The following is a 20,901-nucleotide window of genomic DNA, read 5'->3' on the forward strand; positions in this document are numbered from 1 at the left end:
GAGAATGTGTCTCGAAACTCTGCTGTACTGTACTCTCCCAAGTGCTTAATTCCATGCTCTGCACACAGTATTTAGACCAGTGATGATCTTAAGCACTTTGATACTCACCCCAGCCACACAGTACTTAGGCAAATATTCCTATACACTTTCTCCCCAATCTATTTTAATGTCTGTCTCCCCTTTAGACTGTAAACTCCTTGTGGCAATGGATCACATCTGCCAACTCTGTATTTTCCCAAGTGCTTAGTACAGTGGTCTGCACTGTAGTAAGGAACAACCGACGAGGCAAAGCACAGCCAGGGACTTCAAACATTAAACATAACCCATTTTGTGTGCCTAATGGGGCCAGACCTGGATCTCTCTGTGCCCCTTAAAGACTGTGCTTAAAACCAACCAGCAAACAATGAAATCCCGAAATGAGGTCAAGACTCCTAGCACTGAAGCTATGCTCACCTCTACACAACTTCACTAGGCAGGACATTTTGAGGAGAAGGGTTACCAGCAGGCTGCCCAACGGCTAGTCTGGTGAGCCGAAGTGGGGAACGCCGAAAGCAAGGGCGTCAGAGGAAACTCTTTAAGAACCCAATACAGCGTGGCTTCTTGCTGAAAGCTAGGTGACTACGTGACGGTCAGACCAGATCGATGGAGTACAATCCAACAGGCTTCAAGAGACAAAAATGGAAACAGCACTAGACGTCACAACGGAGCAAACTCGCCAGCAGGTAGGACAATCGAGTGTGTTACCTATTGTTTTTGGGACTTTCCATACCACATTGGCTTTTCCAGCCACACTCATGCCCCTACATAAACTGCCCTGTCTTAAAATACAAAGGACCGCTAGATAATATTAACCTGGTCATTGTTTACTTGGATACCTCTTTGTGTTTCCTAGCTCTCCGAGTATTTATAACTCCTTGACCGACAAGGCAACCCCACTGCCCTCTCTATCCTGAACCGCCAATATCCTTCTAGTTCACACTCCAGTCGTGAGTGCTGTCTCCCCACTTCTTAGTTATTCCAATTCCACCACGACTACAGCTGGATGGTAGACCTCCAGTTCTCCCTATTTATCTCTCTTGGGCCTCTGCATTTAGATTCAGTGCAAACTTTCTAAGTAACCTTTCTGTTTCCTTCTGCATCCTCTCACTTCTCTAGAGTTCAAGGTTCCCTTATCAGTAAGGATTTTATTTATCTCTGGATTTTGTAAACTCAATCCCACCAGTGAGTTAACGGGATTGGGGGTCGGGTGGGGATGAGAGTTAGGATAAGAGGGGAGGTGAGATAGAAAAGGGACATTGCAGCATTCACGCCATGATTCAAAGGTCAGAGATAGTAGCTATGAGCAAAATGCAGTTAGTAAAAGCGTGAATTGTACTGAGAGAGAAGAAATTTTAGTGTGAGACAGCTGACAATTCCTAGTTAGGCACTGTCAGAATTTAGGATTTTGGAAAATTGGAACAAGGTCCGGAGAAGAGGTCCTCGTGGATCCTGCAAGGGAGAAATTGGAATGATTTGGCCCATTAAGGAGAAGGATCAGGGGTGACAGTAGCTCTTAAAGACGTGAAACAGTTTGAGGAAGTTGATGTTGTCCATGTCCACAGGGGGATCAACCAAGGGGAACTAGGTTTAAACTAAAGCAGACGAGATTATGATTGTGCAGAAGGAAAAAAAAAAATGTCCTGTCTGCCAAAGTAGTAGCATACTGGAATAGGCACAGCACTAGGAATAAGAATAGATGAGGAGAGCTGTCAGTCCTAAAGATAAGAAAGAATGGGCAACCATCTGTCTTGATTATTCTTGTCTTGAGAAACAGCGTGGCTCAGTGGAAAGAGCCCGGGCTTTGGAGTCAGAGGTCATGGGTTCAAATCCCAGCTCCGCCAACTGTCAGCTGTGTGACTTTGGGCAAGTCACTTCACTTTTCTGTGCCTCAGTGACCTCATCTGTAAAATGGGGATTAAGACTATGAGACAACCTGATCACCTTGTAACCTCCCCAGTGCTTAGAACAGTGCTTTGCACATAGTAAGTGCTTAATAAATGCCATTATTATTATTATTATTATTCTCCTACATGTAATGGTTCCTTCCCATACCCATAATTAATTTTTGTGTCTGTCCCTCCCGCTAAACTCCTTAAGTGTGGGGATCGTTTCCACTAACTCTACTGATCACTCAAGGGCATTTATTAATAATAATAAATAAAAATAGCATTTGTTAAGTGCTTACTATGTACCAGGCACTGTACTAATGGGCACTTCCCGTGTGCAGAGAATTGTATTAACTGCTTGGGAGAGTACAGAACAGGGGAGTCGGGAGATGTGTTCCCTGCCCACAAGGAGCTTTTAGTCTACCGGGGGAGACAGATGTTTATCTAAATAAATAAATTATGGATGTGTACATAAGTGCTGTGGGGTAAATAGGTGAAAAATTGAGAGATTAAACAGCACTCACTATTTTTGCTATATCTTCCGTTCAACAGTTTCCTTATTCATGTTGATTCTTTTAGACTGTGAACCCACTGTTGGGTAGTGACTGCCTCTATATGTTGCCAACTTGTACTTCCCAAGCGCTCAGTACAGTGCTCTGCACACAGTAAGCGCTCAATAAATATGATTAATTGATTGATTCTGATCTAGATTTGCATTTTTCGGGTCGCGTGGTTCATTTCCTGGCTAATGGGAAGTCAGGGATAATGAAGAGTGGCCCAAGAGTTTGGCGTTTGCCAGCTTCGGGCTGGGGCACTGCCATTTAGCCTGCCAACCGAGCCCTGGGTGCCGACTCATCAATACATCTTGCCAGAACCCAGATTTGCCAAATCAAAATCAATCAATCCATCAATCAATCGTATTTATTGAGCGCTTACTGTGTGCCGAGCAAATCAGCAGTGATCCTAACTCACCTCCAGTCCATAGTGGATCTGCAAATGCCAATGCCAGTGCCCGGAGCTTCTGTTATGAAATGAGCAATTGGAAAATTAAAGAAAGCTCAAAGCTTTGCCCTGTGTTCCTCCACTCTTTCCGCCATCTGTTTATATCTGTGTTTTATTTATTCATCTACCTACTTATTTATCTGTCCGTATTAATGTCTGTCTCCCCCTGTAGACTGAGAGCTCGTTGTGGGCGGGAATGCTCTGCACACAGTAAGCGCTCAATAAATACGATTGATTGATTGTTGTTGTATTGTATTCTCCCAAGTGAACAGTGCTTTGCCCACAGTAAGTGCTCAATAAATATGATTGAAGAAGATGGAACATCTTCAGGGAAGCAGCGTGGCTCAGTGGAAAGCGCCCGAGGTCATGGGTTCAAATCCCACCTCCGCCAATTGTCAGCTGTGTGACTCTGGGCAAGTCACTTCACTTCTCTGGGCCTCAGTTCCCTCATCTGTAAAATGGGGATGAAGACTGTGAGCCCCCCGTGGGACAACCTGATCACCTTGTAACCTCCCCAGTGCTTAGAACAGTGCTTTGCACATAGTAAGCGCTTAGTAAATGCCATCATTATTATTATTATTATTCTCTGGGCCTCAGTTCCCTCATCTGTAAAATGGGGATGAAGACTGTGAGCCCCCCGTGGGACAACCTGATCACCTTGTAACCTCCCCAGCGCTTAGAACAGTGCTTTGCACATAGTAAGCACTTAATAAATGCCATCATCATTATTATTATTATTATTCTCTGGGCCTCAGTTCCCTCATCTGTAAAATGGGGATTAAGACTGTGAGCCCCCCGTGGGACAACCTGATCACCTTGTAACCTCCCCAGCGCTTAGAACAGTGCTTTGCACATAGTAAGCACTTAATAAATGCCATTATTATTATTATTATTATTATTATTATTCTCTGGGCCTCAGTTCCCTCATCTGTATAATGGGGATTAAGACTGTGAGCCCCCCGTGGGACAACCTGATCACCTTGTAACCTCCCCAGCGCTTAGAACAGTGCTTTGCACATAGTAAGCACTTAATAAATGCCATCATCATTATTATTATTCTCTGGGCCTCAGTTCCCTCATCTGTAAAATGAGGATGAAGACTGTGAGCCCCCCGTGGGACAACCTGATCACCTTGTAACCTCCCCAGCGCTTAGAACAGTGCTTTGCACATAGTAAGCACTTAATAAATGCCATCATCATTATTATTATTATTATTCTCTGGGCCTCAGTTCCCTCATCTGTAAAATGGGGATGAAGACAGTGAGCCCCCCGTGGGACAACCTGATCACCTTGTAACCTCCCCAGCGCTTAGAACAGTGCTTTGCACATAGTAAGCACTTAATAAATGCCATCATCATCATTATTATTATTATTATTCTCTGGGCCTCAGTTCCCTCATCTGTAAAATGAGGATGAAGACTGTGATCCCCCTGTGGGACAACCTGATCACCTTGTATCTACCCCAGCACTTAGAACAGTGCTTGGCAAATAGTAAACGCTTAACAAATACCATCATTATTATTATTATTACCTCAGCGCTTAGAACAGTGCTTGGCACATAGTAAGCGCTTAACAAATACCATTATTATTATTATTATTATTACCCCAGCGCTTAGAACAGTGCTTGGCACATAGTAAGCGCTTAACAAATACCATCATTATTATTATTATTATTACCTCAGCGCTTAGAACAGTGCTTGGCACATAGTAAGCGCTTAACAAATACCATCATTATTATTATTATTACCCCAGCGCTTAGAACAGTGCTTGGCACATAGTAAGCGCTTAACAAATACCATCATTATTATTATTATTATTACCCCAGCACTTAGAACAGTGCTTGGCACATAGTAAGCGCTTAACAAATACCATCATTATTATTATTATTATTACCCCAGCACTTAGAACAGTGCCTGGCACATAGTAAGCACTTAAATACCATCATCATCATTATTATTAACATGGATCTGACAGAAGCGGTTGCACAGACATTCTCCCCCTTCTAGACTGTGAGCCCACTGTTGGGTAGGGACTGTCTCTATATGTTGCCAACTTGGACATCCCAAGCGCTTAGTACAGTGCTCTGCACACAGTAAGGGCTCAATAAATACGATTGATTGATTGATTGACCACACTTTCTGCATTTTCCCCGGTGCTAAACTCAAGGAGCATCTTCCTGATTCAATGGACCATTCCTAAAATCAAGAATTCTCAAAAAGAAAAGCAACAAGCATCAAGGCCGGATCGGCCCAGCCCGTTTACCGGATTCATAAATGAAATCTCGATTGCCGCAGCAATTAATAATTTATCAAGGCTAATGGAATTTCCCCTGATTTACGGCGGAACACGATGCAGAGCGCCAGAAGGGTCTGGGATCCAGAAACCGGGAATCAGGGTGGAAGGCTTCCGGATAACCAGCGCTTTGGGGAGTTCATTCATTCATTCAATTGTATTTATTGAGCGCTTACTGTGTGCAGAGCACTGTACTAAGCGCTTGGGAAGTACAAGTTGGCAACATATAGAGGCGGTCCCTACCCAACAGTGGGCTCACAGTCGAGAAACAAACATATTCTCTGCCCATAATGAGCATACAGTCTAGAGGGGGGAGACAGACGTTAATATAATAATAATAATAATAATAATAATAATAATAATGGTTTTTGTTAAGCAAAAGGGAGTTGTAGAAGCGTGCCATAAAAAAATAAACACAACCATTACTGGGCTCAGAACAAGAGTGAATCCAGTCTAGTGCTTTGCGGGAGTTTCAGGAGGCGGACGTGGGAAAGGGGTCGGCGGCGAGATCGGGGCACAGGGAGTATATATGTTTGTACATATTTATTACTCTATTTTACTTGTTCATATCTATTCTATTTATTTTATTTTGTTAGCGTGTTTGGTTTTGTTCTCTGTCTCCCCCTTTTAGACTGTGAGCCCACTGTTGAGTAGGGACTGGTATTTATTACTCTGTTTTACTAGTTCATATCTATTCTATTTATTTTATTTTGTTAGCGTGTTTGGTTTTGTTCTCTGTCTCCCCCTTTTAGACTGTGAGCCCACTGTTGAGTAGGGACTGGTATTTATTACTCTGTTTTACTAGTTCATATCTATTCTATTTATTTTATTTTGTTAGCGTGTTTGGTTTTGTTCTCTGTCTCCCCCTTTTAGACTGTGAGCCCACTGTTGAGTAGGGACTGGTATTTATTACTCTGTTTTACTAGTTCATATCTATTCTATTTATTTTATTTTGTTAGTATGTTTGGTTTTGTTCTCTGTCTCCCCCTTTTAGACTGTGAGCCCACTGTTGAGTAGGGACTGGTATTTATTACTCTGTTTTACTAGTTCATATCTATTCTATTTATTTTATTTTGTTAGCGTGTTTGGTTTTGTTCTCTGTCTCCCCCTTTTAGACTGTGAGCCCACTGTTGGGTAGGGACTGGTATTTATTACTCTGTTTTACTAGTTCATATCTATTCTATTTATTTTATTTTGTTAGCATGTTTGGTTTTGTTCTCTGTCTCCCCCTTTTAGACTGTGAGCCCACTGTTGGGTAGGGACTGGTATTTATTACTCTGTTTTACTAGTTCATATCTATTCTATTTATTTTATTTTGTTAGCGTGTTTGGTTTTGTTCTCTGTCTCCCCCTTTTAGACTGTGAGCCCACTGTTGGGTAGGGACAGTCTCTCTATGTTGCCGACTTGGACTTCCCAAGCGCTTAGTCCAGTGCTCTGCACACAATAAGCGCTCAATAAATACGATTGATTGATTGGGAGAGTACAATACAATAGAGTTGGTAGGCACACTCCCTGGCCACAACGAGCTTGCAGTCTAGAGTTGGAGACAGACATTAATATATATAAATTATGGATCTGTGTATATGTATATATGTGCATGTATATATGTTTGTACGTATTTATTACTCTATTTTACTTGTACATATCTATTCGATTTATTTTATTTTGTTAGTATGTTTGGTTTTGTTCTCTGTCTCCCCCTTTTAGACTGAGCCCACTGTTGAGTAGGGACTGTCTCTATATGTTGCCGACTTGCACTTCCCAAGCACTTAGTCCAGTGTTCTGCACACAGTAAGTGCTCAATTAATATGATTGATTGATTGATTAGTCCAGTGCTCTGCACACAGTAAGCGCTCAATAAATACGATTGATTGATTGATTGGGAGAGTACAATACAATAGAGTTGGTAGGCACATTCCCTGGCCAGGAGGAGCTTGCAGTCTAGAGTTGGAGAGACAGACATTAATATATATAAATTATGGATGTATGTATATGTATATATATGTATGTATATATGTTTGCACGTATTTATTACTCTATTTTACTTGTACATATCTATTCGATTTATTTTATTTTGTTAATATGTTTGGTTTTGTTATCCGTCTTCCCCTTTTAGACTGGGAGCCCGCTGTTGGGTAGGGACTGTCTCTATATGTTGCCAACTTGGACTTCTCAAGCGCTTAGTACAGTGCTCTGCACACAGTAAGTGCTCAATTAATATGATTGATTGATTGATTAGTCCAGTGCTCTGCACACAGTAAGCGCTCAATAAATACGATTGATTGATTGATTGGGAGAGTACAATACAATAGAGTTGGTAGGCACATTCCCTGGCCAGGAGGAGCTTGCAGTCTAGAGTTGGAGAGACAGACATTAATATATATAAATTATGGATGTATGTATATGTATATATATGTATGTATATATGTTTGCACGTATTTATTACTCTATTTTACTTGTACATATCTATTCGATTTATTTTATTTTGTTAATATGTTTGGTTTTGTTATCCGTCTTCCCCTTTTAGACTGTGAGCCCACTGTTGGGTAGGGACTGTCTCTATATGTTGCCAACTTGGACTTCTCAAGCGCTTAGTACAGTGCTCTGCACACAGGAAGCGCTCAATAAATATGATTGATTGATTGATTGATTAGTCCAGTGCTCTGAACACAGGAAGAGCTCAATAAATATGATTGATTGATTGATTAGTCCAGTGCTCTGCACACAGGAAGAGCTCAATAAATATGATTGATTGATTAGTCCAGTGCTCTGCACACAGGAAGAGCTCAATAAATACGATTGATTGGTCCAGTGCTCTGCACACAGGAAGCGCTCAATAAATACGATTGATCGATTGATTGATTAGTCCAGTGCTCTGCACACAGGAAGCGCTCAATAAATATGATTGATTGATTAGTCCAGTGCTCTGCACACAGGAAGAGCTCAATAAATACGATTTATTGATTGATTAGTCCAGTGCTCTGCACACAGGAAGCGCTCAATAAATACGATTGATTGCTTGATTAGTACAGTGCTCTGCACACAGTAAGTGCTCAATAAATACGATTGATTGATTAGTCTAGTGCTCTGCACACAGTAAGCGCTCAATAAATACGATTGATTGATTAGTCCAGTGCTCTGCACACAGTAATTGCTCAATAAATACAATTGATTGATTAGTACAGTGCTCTGCACACAGGAAGCGCTCAATAAATACGATTGATTGATTGACTAGTCCAGTGCTCTGCACACAGGAAGCGCTCAATAAATACGATTGAATGAATGAATGAATGAATGAATGAATGAATGAATGAATGACACCCTTCGAGGCCCTCAGAGGCACGTGACCGGGTCGCTCGGGGCAACCGCCGCCCCCAACGGAGCACGTGACCGGGCCGCTCGGGCCGCGCCCCCTTCGAAGCACGTGGCCCGGTCGCTCGGGGCAACCGCCGCTCCAATAGAGCACGTGACCCGGTCTCTCGGGGCCACGCCCCCTACCAATCACGTGACCGACCCCCTTCTGCCGTTGGCGGGTCTCGTCCCCTTCCTTCGAAGTCTCGCGAGAGTGCTCCCGTTTTTCCCATATCCCCCCGCGGCGGGGAGAAGGCGGCCCTCTTTCCGCCATCTTGCGATCCCGGTGAGTACGGGCCTGAGGGCGCTCCCTCTCCATCCGCCGGCCATCGGCGCCATCCCGGGCCCCCGAGGCTCGGTTTGGGGCCCGGACGGAGCCCCGGGGCCCGACACGTCCGCACGGACCGCTATGGGCGACCTCCGCCCCGCCGCTCCGCGGGGATCACCCGTCCATCAATCAGTCAACCCGTCCTCCTCAGGGCGCCGGCCGCCCCATAGCAACGGCAGTTGGAACGCGCGTGACAGCGTTTCAGGGGCGCTCACTATGTGCGGAGCACTGTACTGAGCGCTGCGGAGGGGAACAAGGGGGTGAGGTGACCCCGCGGGGGGCTCACAGCCTTCATCACCATTTTCATTCATTCATTCAGACGTATTGATTGAGCGCCTACTGTGTGCAGAGCACTGGACTAAGCGCTTGGGAAATCCAAGTCATTCATTCATTCAGTCGTATTGATTGAGCGCTTACTGTGTGCGGAGCACTGGACTAAGCGCTTGGGAAGGACAAGTTGGCAACAGAGACGGTTCATTCAGTCGTATTTATTGAGCGCTTACTGTGTGCGGAGCACTGGACTAAGCGCTTGGGAAGTCCAAGTCATTCATTCATTCGCATTTATTGAGCGCCTACTATGTGCAGAGCACTGGACTAAGCGCTTGGGAAGGACAAGTTGGCAAAAGAGAGACGGTTCATTCATTCATTCAGTCGTATTGATTGAGCGCTTACTGTGTGCAGAGCACTGGACTAAGCGCTTGGGAAGGACCAAGTTGGCAACGTAGAGAGACGGTTCATTCACTCATTCAGTCGTCTTTATTGAGCGCGTACTGTGTGCAGAGCACTGGACTAAGCGCTTGGGAAGGACAAGTTGGCAACAGAGAGACGGTTCATTCATTCATTCAGTCGTCTTTATTGAGCGCGTACTGTGTGCAGAGCACTGGACTAAGCGCTTGGGAAGTCCGAGTCATTCATTCATTCAGTCGTATTGATTGAGCGCTTACTGTGTGCGGAGCACTGGACTAAGCGCTTGGGAAGTCCAAGTCATTCATTCAATCGCATTTATTGAGCGCCTGATGTGTGCAGAGCACTGGACTAAGCGCTTGGGAAGGACAAGTTGGCAACAGAGACGGTTCATTCATTCATTCAGTCGTATTTACTGAGCGCCTGCTGTGTGCGGAGCAGTGGACTAAGTGCTTGGGAAGTCCAAGTCATTCATTCATTCAGTCGTATTTATTGAGCGCCTACTATGTGCGGAGCACTGGACTAAGCGCTTGGGAAGGACCAAGTTGGCAACAGAGAGACGGTTCATTCATTCATTCAGTCGTATTGATTGAGCGCTTACTGTGCGGAGCACTGGACTAAGCGCTTGGGAAGGACAAGTCATTCATTCAATCGCATTTATTGAGCGCCTACTATGTGCGGAGCACTGGAGTAAGCGCTTGGGAAGGACAAGTTGGCAACAGAGAGACGGTTCATTCATTCATTCAGTCGTATTTATTGAGCGCGTACTGTGTGCGGAGCACTGGACTAAGTCCTTGGGAAGTCCGAGTCATTCATTCACTCATTCGCATTTATTGAGCGCCTACTATGTGCAGAGCACTGGACTAAGCGCTTGGGAAGGACAAGTTGGCAAAAGAGAGACGGTTCATTCATTCATTCAGTCGTATTTATTGAGCGCTTACTGTGTGCAGAGCACTGGACTAAGCGCTTGGGAAGGACCAAGTTGGCAACGTAGAGAGACGGTTCATTCACTCATTCAGTCGTCTTTATTGAGCGCTTACTGTGTGCGGAGCACTGGACTAAACGCTTGGGAAGTCCAAGTCATTCATTCATTCAGTCGTATTGATTGAGCGCTTACTGTGTGCGGAGCACTGGGCTAAGCGCTTGGGAAGGACAAGTTGGCAACAGAGAGAAGGTTCATTCATTCGTTCAGTCGTATTGAGCGATTACTGTGTGCAGAGCACTGGACTAAGCGCTTGGGAAGGACAAGTTGGCAACAGAGAGACGGTTCATTCATTCATTCAGTCGTATTGATTGAGCGCTTACTGTGTGCGGAGCACTGGACTAAGCGCTTGGGATGTCCAAGTCATTCATTCAGTCAGTCGTATTGATTGAGCACTTACTGTGTGCAGAGCACTGGACTAGGCGCTTGGGAAGGACAAGTTGGCAACATAGACGGTTCATTCATTCATTCAGTCGTATTGATTGAGCGCTTACTGTGCGGAACACTGGACTAAGCGCTTGGGAAGTCCAAGTCATTCATTCATTCAGGCGTATTGAGCGCTTACTGTGTGCAGAGCACTGGACTAAGCGCTTGGGAAGGACAAGTTGGCAACAGAGTGACGGTTCATTCATGCATTCAGTCGTATTTATTGAGCGCCTACTGTGTGCGGAGCACTGGAGTAAGCGCTTGGGAAGGACCAAGTTGGCAACAGATAGAGACGGATCATTCATTCATTCAGTCGTATTTATTGAGCGCTTACTGTGTGCGGAGCACTGGACTAAGCGCTTGGGAAGGACAAGTTGGCAACAGAGAGACGGTTCATTCATTCATTCAGTCGTCTTTATTGAGCGCGTACTGTGTGCAGAGCACTGGACTAAGCGCTTGGGAAGTCCGAGTCATTCATTCATTCAGTCGTATTGATTGAGCGCTTACTGTGTGCGGAGCACTGGACTAAGCGCTTGGGAAGTCCAAGTCATTCATTCAATCGCATTTATTGAGCGCCTGATGTGTGCAGAGCACTGGGCTAAGCGCTTGGGAAGGACAAGTTGGCAACAGAGACGGTTCATTCATTCATTCAGTCGTATTTGTTGAGCGCTTACTGTGTGCGGAGCAGTGGACTAAGTGCTTGGGAAGTCCAAGTCATTCATTCATTCAGTCGTATTTATTGAGCGCTTACTGTGTGCGGAGCACTGGACTAAGCGCTTGGGAAGGACAAGTTGGCAACAGAAACGGTTCATTCATGCATTCAGTCGTATTGAGCGCTTACTGTGTGCAGAGCACTGGACTAAGCGCTTGGGAAGGACAAGTTGGCAACAGAGAGACGGTTCATTCATGCATTCAGTCGTATTTATTGAGCGCTTACTGTGTGCGGAGCACTGGACTAAGCGCTTGGGAAGGACAAGTTGGCAACATAGACGGTTCATTCATTCATTCAGTCGTATTGAGCGCTTACTGTGTGCAGAACACTTTATTAAGCGCTTGGGAAGGACAAGTTGGCAACATAGACGATTCATTCAGTCAGTCGTATTTATTGAGCGCTTACTGTGTGCAGAGCACTGTACTAAGCGCTTGGGAAGGACAAGTTGGCAACATAGAGAGACGGTTCATTCATTCAATCGTATTGAGCGCTTACTGTGTGCGGAGTACTGTACTAAGCACTTGGGAAGGACAAGTTGGCAACAGAGAGACGGTTCATTCATTCAGTCGTATTTATTGAGCCCTTACTGTGTGCAGAGCACTGGACTAAGCGCTTGGGAAGGACAAGTTGGCAACATAGAGACGGTTCATTGATCCATTCATTCAGCGAGCGCTTACTGTGTGCAGAGCACTGTACTAAGCACTTGGGAAGGACAAGTTGGCAACATAGACGGTTCATTTATTCAGTTGTATTAATTGAGTGCTTACTGTGTGCAGAGCACTGTACTAAGCCCTTGGGAAGGACAAGTTGGCAACATATAGAGACGGTCCCTACCCAACAGCGGGCTCACAGTCTAGAAGGGGGTGACAGACAACAAAACAAAACATATTAACAAAATAAAATAGAGTAAATATGTACAAATAAAATAAGGTAACTGAGGCCTAGAGAAGTGAAGTGACTTGCCCAAAGTCACACAGCTAACAATTGGCGGAGCCAGGATTTGAACCCATGACCTCTGACTCCAAAGCCTGGGTTCTTTCCACTGAGCCACACTGGGGAACAGGAGGAAAAAATAATGATGGCATCCGTTAAGGGCTTACTATTCATTCATTCAATCGTATTTATTGAGCACTTACCGAGCCCTTCAAAGCCCTACTGAGAGCTCACCTCCTCCAGAAGGCCTTCCCAGACTGAGCCCCCTCCTTCCTCTCCCCCTCCTCCCCCCCATCCCCCCGCCTTACCTCCTTCCCCTCCCCACACCACCTGTATATATGTACGTATTCAGTGCTGTACTTATTTTATTTGTACATATTCTGTGTATTTTATTTGGTTAATATGTCTTGTTTTGTTCTCTGTCTCCCCCTTATAGACTGTGAGCCCGCTGTTGGGTAGGGACTATCTCTATGGGTTGCCAACGTGTCCTTCCTTAGCATTTAGTACAGTGCTCTGCACACACAGTAAGTGCTCAATAAATACGATTGAATGAATGAGTGCAGAGCACTGTACTACTAATTACAATAATGATGGCATTTGTTAAGCGCTTACTGTGTGCAAAGCACTGTTCTAAGTGCTGGGGAGGTTACAGGGTGATGAGTTTGTCCCACGGGGGGCTCACAGTTTTAATCCCCACTTTACAGATGAGGTAACTGAGGCCCAGTGAAGTGACTTGCCCAAAGTCACACAGCTGACAGTTGGCGGAGCCGGGATTTGAACCCATGACCTCTTTCCACTGAGCCATGCTGCTTCTCGCTTGGGAAGCGAAGCGCTTGGGAAGTCCAAGTTGGCAACATCTAGAGACGGTCCCTACCCAACAGTGGGCTCACAGTCTAGAAGGGGGAGACAGACAACATTCATTCATTCAATCGTATTTATTGAGCGCTTACTGTGTGCAGAGCACTGGACTAAGCGCTTGGCAAGGACAAGCTGGTAACATAGAGAGACGGTCCCTACCCAACAGCGGGCTCACAGTCTAGAAGTAATGATGGCATTTGTTAAGCTCTTACTATGTGCAAAGCACTATTTACTGAGCGCCAACTATGTGCGGAGCACTGTACTAAGCGCTTGGGAAGTAAAAGTTGGCAACAGAGACGGTCCCTACCCAACAGCGGGCTCACAGTCTAGAAAGGTCGTGGGTTCCCCTCGGCGTGGCTCAGTGGAAAGAGCCTGGGCTTGGGTTATTTTATTTTGTTAAGATTCATTCATTCACTCAATCGTATTTATTGAGCACTTACTGTGTGCAGAGCACTGTACTAAGCGCTTGGGTGGCAACAGATAGAGACGGTCCATCCCCAACAGCGGGCTCACAGTCTAGAAGGGTCGTGGGTTCCCCTCGGCATGGCTCAGTGGAAAGAGCCTGGGCTTGGGTTTATTTTGTTAAGATTCATTCATTCACTCAATCGTATTTATTGAGCACTTACTGTGTGCAGAGCACTGTACTAAGCGCTTGGGAAGTACATGTTGTTTTGTTCCCCGTCTCCCCCTTCTAGACCGTAAGCCTGCTGTTGGGTAGGGACAGTCTCTATACGTTGCCAACTTGTACTTCCCAAGTGCTTAGTCCAGTGCTCTGCACACAGTAAGGGCTCAATAAATACGATTGAATGAATGAATGAGTCAGAGGTCATGGGTTCAAATCCCGGCTTCACCACTTGTCAGCTGTGTGACTTTGGGCAAGTCACTTTTTCTCTGGGCCTCAGTTATCTCATTTGTAAAATGGGGATTAAGACTGAGTCCCCCATGGGACAACCTGATCACCTTGTAACCTCCCCAGCGCTTAGAACAGTGCTTTGCACATAGTAAGCACTTAAGAAATGCCATTATTATTATTATTATTATCCCTGTGTGGGGCAGCGACTTCGTTCAGTCTAATTACCCTGAACATCCCCTAGCACTAACACTGTGCTTGGCACGTAAGTGCTTAACGAATGCTATTATTACTACTGCTGCTACTTGAATTCCTCCCCCCCGTATATTCATGCTGAATAATATGAAGGCCATAGAAATCCTCCAAGTGACTGTGAATGAATGACTCCGCCACTTGTCAGCTGGGTGACTCTGGGCAAGTCACTTCACTTCTCTGGGTCTCAGGTCCCTCATCTGTAAAATGGGGTTAAGACTGTGAGCCCACTGTCGGGTAGGGACCGTCTCTATATGTTGCCAAATTGTACTTCCCAAGCGCTTAGTACAGTGCTCTGCACACTGTAAGCGCTCAATAAATATGATTGATGATGATGATGGTGATGACTGTGAGCCCTACGTGGAGCTGAGGTAACTGAGGCACAGAGATGTTAAGTGACTTGCCCAAAGTCACACAGCCAGGATTAGAATCCATGACCTCTGACTCTCAAGCCCGGGCTCTTCCCACTGAGACACACTGCTTCCCTCCCCTCGTCTTGGAAGACCCTCGGTGTAACTTGTACACGTCTGGTGCGAACAGGTTAGAAATTCTTGTTTCTAACAGTGGTCCACCCCTTCTCCCTTCATCCATTCATTCAGTCGTATTTATTGAGCACCTACTGTGGAGAGCACTGTACTAAGCACTTGGAAAATGCAGTTTGGCAACAGGTAGTGATAATCTCTATCCAACAACGGGCTCACACAGCTGGAAACTCTTTGGATTGTCCAGAGGTGCTGACTGTTTTGATTTAAGCAGTGTCTGTACATATTTAGTACTCTGTTTTATTTTGTTAATATGTTTTGTTGTCTGTCTCCCCCTTCTAGACTGTGAGCCCGCTGTTGGGTAGGGACCGTCTCTATATTTGGCCAACTAGTACTTCCCAAGCGCTTAGTACAGTGCCCTGCACACAGTAAGCGCTCAGTTGAATGAATGAAGTTTACCGTTGAAAGGTGGCTCGGGCTCGCTGCGTTTTGGAGTGGGCTGGAGCTTGGCAGTCTTGGTAACGTTTGGAACTTTTCTCCCCCACCATCTCTCTGTACAGCCACCATGGTGCGCATGAACGTCCTGGCGGATGCTCTTAAAAGCATCAACAACGCAGAGAAACGAGGAAAACGCCAGGTTCTCATCAGGCCGTGCTCCAAAGTCATCGTCAGGTTCTTAACTGTGATGATGAAGCATGGTGAGTGGTCCTGCCTTGTTTTGGTTGTACTCGGAGTCAGGAAATTTATGGGCACAAGTGAAAGTAGCTTTGGGGGTTCAGTGAAGTAAGCGATGCGCTGGGGAAATTGCACATTATAGGCCTCCAGATTTTCTGGGAGATTAACTTTGTCAGTCCTCCCCCTTTTAGACTGTGAACCCACTGTTGGGTAGGGACTGTCTCTCTATGTTGTCAATTTGTACTTCCCAAGCGCTTAGTACAGTGCTCTGCACATAGTAAAAGCTCAGTAAATATGATTGATGATGATGATCCCTTTGTGCCTTTTTTCCCCCCCCCACTTTGGACTCCAAAAGTTACGTGTAGCTTGAGGCCACTCAGTTATAACATGAGTCAAATTTGTGCAGTAATTGAGGCGGGGCCTTGGGACCACTGTTATCTTGGTGTCCTAAAGCTTCTAAACTGCGGTGATCTGGTGACGTGACATTATTTGAAGGAATGGGGAAGATGGAGTGGAATAATAATAATAATGATTGCATTTGTTAAGCGCTTACTATGCAAAGCACTGTTCTAAGCGCTGGGGGGGATACAAGGTGATCAAGTTGTCCCACAGGGGGCTCACAGTCTTAATCCCCATTTTACAGATGAGGTAGCTAAGGCTCAGAGAAGTTAAATGACTTGCCCAAGGTCACACAGCAGACATGTGGCAGAGCCGGGATTCGAACCCATGACCTCTGACTCCAAAGCCCGGGCTCTTTCCATGGAGTCACGCTGCTTCTCTTCCGAATTCCGCTCTTCCGAAGTGAAATGTCCTTTTCAATCTGTTTAGGTTACATTGGCGAGTTTGAAATCATTGACGATCACAGAGCTGGGAAAATTGTTGTCAACCTCACAGGCAGATTGAACAAGGTAGGAATTAATTTGCTTAAAGCTTGTAAAGTGATTTGTGAACTTCATTTACTGGTAGCTTGTTTGGAATGATTTGCCCTTTCCCAGTTTTATTCTCCAGCCCACCTGTAAAATGCGTCCTCCAATTTTAAGGCATGGTTGTGTCACCTTCTACCCAGTTACATCTCTTCTTAGCTTTATTTCATCCGTGCTACCTGCTGTTCTCCCAGCAACTGACCTCTGTTTTTGTAAAACTATTTTAGTTAAGTTTTTGGAAGCTGACCACAAGGCTCATATATTTCCTGCTTTGTCCTAGGCTCACAATATCACCCATTTCAAGGTGCCTTTAATTTCTTCCTGTCTGTAAAATGAGAATATATGCCTTGTACGCCCTGTGCAAAGGTCAGTTGTGCTGGATTTTTCTAAGAACGTACCTTAAACACATGGTTTCCTGTTAAGTGTTTATCTGGCCCCCTAGATTGTAGGCTCCTTGAAGGCAGGGACAATTCCTCCTACTTGTATTGTATTTGTGTATTGAATCCATACTGTAAGGGCTCAATTGCTAATATGATTGAAGAGGGATATAAAATTGACATGAGCGAAACACGTTGAAGCGGTTAAGGACTTAACTCTTGGAGTGTAGGAGACTGGGGAGCCGCGTCTTAGAACATGCTCTTCAGTAGTTTTTTTTTTTTTATCAGTGCAACTGACCAAGTTAAATTTTAATGTAAGTTTGGGATAGTTTGCATTTGAAGGGGTGGTGGATGTACGTGATACTGTTGGGAATTGAACAGCTAGTGTATTAAATGCTTGGACTGGTTTACTTTGACTTGTTTTTGCTTGATTCGGTTGTAGAAAAATTTGCCCAGGTGTGGCTTCTAATTTAGCCTGTGAATAAATCCTGCGGTGGGTTCTCTGGGTCCAGTTCTGGCATCCTGTGGCTGAATGTGCTTGGGGTGAACAGCATCAGGTTGCCTGGATTGAGGCAGCTTCGCCTTTCCTCGCCTTCTCAAGGAGAAATTCAGGCTGCCACTACAAAAGAATTCCACACTTGTACCCTATATCCATGGAAACCAACAGGAGGGTGCCCTCGACCAGGCAGTGGGATATTGCTACTGGGTGCCTGGGTTTCGACAGGCTTAACTTGGTGTTGGTCGCTTTCGGTTAGTTGTTAAATAGTATTTGGAAATGCTGTTTTACAGTGTGGAGTGATCAGTCCCAGATTTGATGTTCAGCTGAAAGATCTGGAAAAATGGCAGAACAATTTGCTGCCGTCACGCCAGTTTGGGTGAGTAGAAATTAAAAGCTGAAGTTCAGATCAGGTGTCAACCAAGTTCTGGCAGGTAACTGCTTCGGTTAATGCAGGCGTTTATTACTGTTTGTAACTTGAATTGGTCAGATTTGTGAAGAATGGTTAAACGTCATAGATAAATGGATAAATTCCTAGAAATTGACTGTATTGGAAGGGGAAAGTTTATTATAGTATTTCTATCAATCACCCCTCCTAACCCCCTGCCTCCAGGTCTGATCCGTACCTCAGTCTTTATTATGGGTGTTGGAAAGGAGGTATGAAACAGCCAGAAAGTAGTGCCTGTTGGGGCCATGCCATTAGTTATAAGGTGGTGACAGGAAGATGAACCACATAGGGGGTTCTACAAGGTGGAGAAGCCCAGCAGGTGTGCTGAAAAAATGAGCGTTGAATCTGGGCAGCAAGACCTTTATTCCGACAGCTACCTTTCTTTTCCGATGCCGTGGCATGGCACGGCACCGGCACTAAGCCCCAGTCACTGATCTTGAATGAGTTTTGTACGTAATTCTGGTGGGTGCTTTGCAGTTATCAGTGGGACAAGAGCATGAATGATGATCAAACCGTTAGCAGTGTAATAGATTCCTTGGCACATTTCAGGCTCAATTGCCATTCTCAATAGGACGTTCCATCCCCATCCGCTGTAGAGACAAGAGGTTGGGCTAGCCGGAGCATAGGTCTGATTAGCCATAGCATCGCTTGTGTTTAGTGTTGGGTTGTGGCTCTTTAAAAACCGATATTAAGGGAAACTGCTACAGTTTATCACTTGAAATGTATATTGCATTTTAATTTGACTATTCATAGTACATTTTAGCGGACTACAGGGTTAACCTGAAGCCCTGCATTTTCTAGTTGAGTCTGTGAAATTCTGCTGGATTTAACCATTAGCATCTCATTTGAATTCAAAAATTTACTTGTTTCTTAAAGTAGTATGGTCAGCTTCTATTCTGAGCAGAGGATTCAGAATTAAGGTTCACCTGCATCTATTAGACAATGGAAGCTTTAGGCAAATTTTCTTTTATCAGATGTCTATTTTATTCAAATTCAGAAACCGAGGACATCTGGAGTTAAAAGCTGCTGGTATATTTTCATCTTAAATCCTGCAACGATCTGGTTTTTTTCTTCTTCCCCCATTATCTGGCCATAGTACTTCATACAACCTGTCAGCCATGTAGAGAGGAGCAGGTTAAACTGGGAGACCCCGTAACCAGTGGAAAAAGCAAGGGCCTGGGGGCCAATGGGCCTGGGTTCTGATCCCAGCTCCGCCACTTAAACTTTTGTGTGACGTTGGGCAAGTCACTTCACTTCTTATTAACCACCCACCTGAACATGGTGGGTAATTCCAAGACCGCTGTACATGGAAACAAATTTCTAACTGTCTCCTTTTCTCCCAACAGGTTTATTGTGCTTACAACCTCAGCTGGCATCATGGACCATGAGGAAGCAAGGCGAAAACACACAGGAGGCAAAATCCTGGGGTTCTTTTTCTAAGGCTGTAAAAGATGCAGTGCCAATAAAACGCTCAAATGGACTCTGGCCTTGAAAATTTAAATCACTTTAAGGAGCATTTGTGGCAGGATTGGAAATGATATTAAAAATTAAGAAATATGGTCCACTCTAACACTTACTCTTCTGGACATCACAGCCAATCTTTGGGTTCAGTGTCTGGATTGTTTCTTTTAAAATGACCGCACTTTGGAAAACTGGGTTACGGGACCTTTATTTCTCTCCCCCATTTGTCATTCTGGGCATAGTGAAGAGAAAAAGACTTGCCCATTCACCCACTCAGTTAATTCTCCATGTATGTGCCTTGAAGTTTTCTCTCTGGAGGACTTTTTGAAGTAGTTGCCAGATCAGCTCTGTCTTGGCCTGATCCATGAACTACTTTTCCAGTGGTGAACAACGGGCATCCAGCGTGTAGCAGGGCGTATTGGAAAGAGCTTGGGCTTAGGAGTCAGAGGACCTGGATTCTAACTGAAGCTCCACAACTGCTCTTAATGGGGATTAAATACTTCCTCCTGCTTAGATTGTGAACCCCCAATGGTTTGTATTTATCCCAGTGCTTAGAACAGCGCTTGACACAGGGTAGGGGCATACCAAATACCATAATGTCCTAAATACCAAAGGTGAGCCTTGATACCTTTCTCCTCTGAACCCCTTAAATTGGGGCATGTAAGGGCATCCAAGTGATACTTAACCTGCCGCCCCTCATGAATCGGTTAGGATCAAGCTGGTAACTGGAATTTAAATTCTTAATGGACCAAGTGTTGGGGGTAGAAAATGGTGTCGAGGGCAGGGGGTAGTGATGGCAGCAAGCAGCTATCAAAACTCCATTTTGCAGATGAAGTAACAAGACCACAGAAGTCATGTGACTTGCCCTAAGGTCACGGCAGGTAAGTGGCAAAGGCAGAATTTGAACCCAGGTCTTGTAACAGGCCTAGGGGTTTTCCATTAGGCAACACTGCTAATTCCTCGAGGAATTCCTTGCACTACTGAGTAGATCAATCTTCCCTTTTTATCTTAGTTCTGTAGTGCAGCATTAGGTTTGAAATTTATCCGTCATTGGCTGTGGGTTTTTTTTTTTCCTTTAGTTAGTAGTCTTGTGCCAAAACTACTAAGAGGCTAGTGTTAAGTACCCAAGCCCCACAATGCAGGTAAATATCCTATTTCCCCTATCTGTAATGTTCTGGAGAAAATATATCCATAGAGTTGCTATGATGTGGAAAGGCCTCAACAGCACTTGATGCTGATGATGATCTAACTTTAATTGTGAAGCGCTTAGTACAGTGCTCTGCACACAGTAAGCGCTCAATAAATACGATTGATTGCCCCCTGTAGACTAAGCGCCTTGTGGCTAGAGATCATGTTTACCATCATTGTATTGTACCTTTCCATGCACTCAGTACAGTGCTGTGCACATTCAGTAAATACCATTGATTTGAACCTCCCAGTAAGA

General features: G+C 44.8%; 1 protein-coding gene across 2 annotated transcripts; it reads left to right on the forward strand.

Moving 5' to 3' along the window:
* The first annotated feature begins 8,773 nt into the window (after positions 1-8,773).
* On the forward strand, positions 8,774-19,476 carry RPS15A (ribosomal protein S15a). Of its 2 annotated transcripts, none has more exons than XM_038762899.1 (5): positions 8,774-8,856; positions 15,638-15,775; positions 16,581-16,660; positions 17,842-17,927; positions 19,343-19,476. In XM_038762899.1, the coding sequence occupies exons 2-5, from the start codon at positions 15,643-15,645 to the stop codon at positions 19,434-19,436; spliced, it is 393 nt and encodes a 130-aa protein (XP_038618827.1). In that variant the 5' UTR covers positions 8,774-8,856; positions 15,638-15,642; the 3' UTR covers positions 19,437-19,476. The 2 variants fall into 2 exon arrangements, with proteins under 2 accessions (XP_038618827.1, XP_038618828.1); XM_038762900.1 differs by lacking the exon at positions 8,774-8,856 and adding an exon at positions 15,116-15,135.
* Positions 19,477-20,901: the final 1,425 nt, after the last annotated feature.

This window comes from Tachyglossus aculeatus, chromosome 21 (assembly GCF_015852505.1).
Source record: "Tachyglossus aculeatus isolate mTacAcu1 chromosome 21, mTacAcu1.pri, whole genome shotgun sequence".
In the NCBI taxonomy this organism is placed as follows: Eukaryota; Metazoa; Chordata; class Mammalia; order Monotremata; family Tachyglossidae; genus Tachyglossus; species Tachyglossus aculeatus.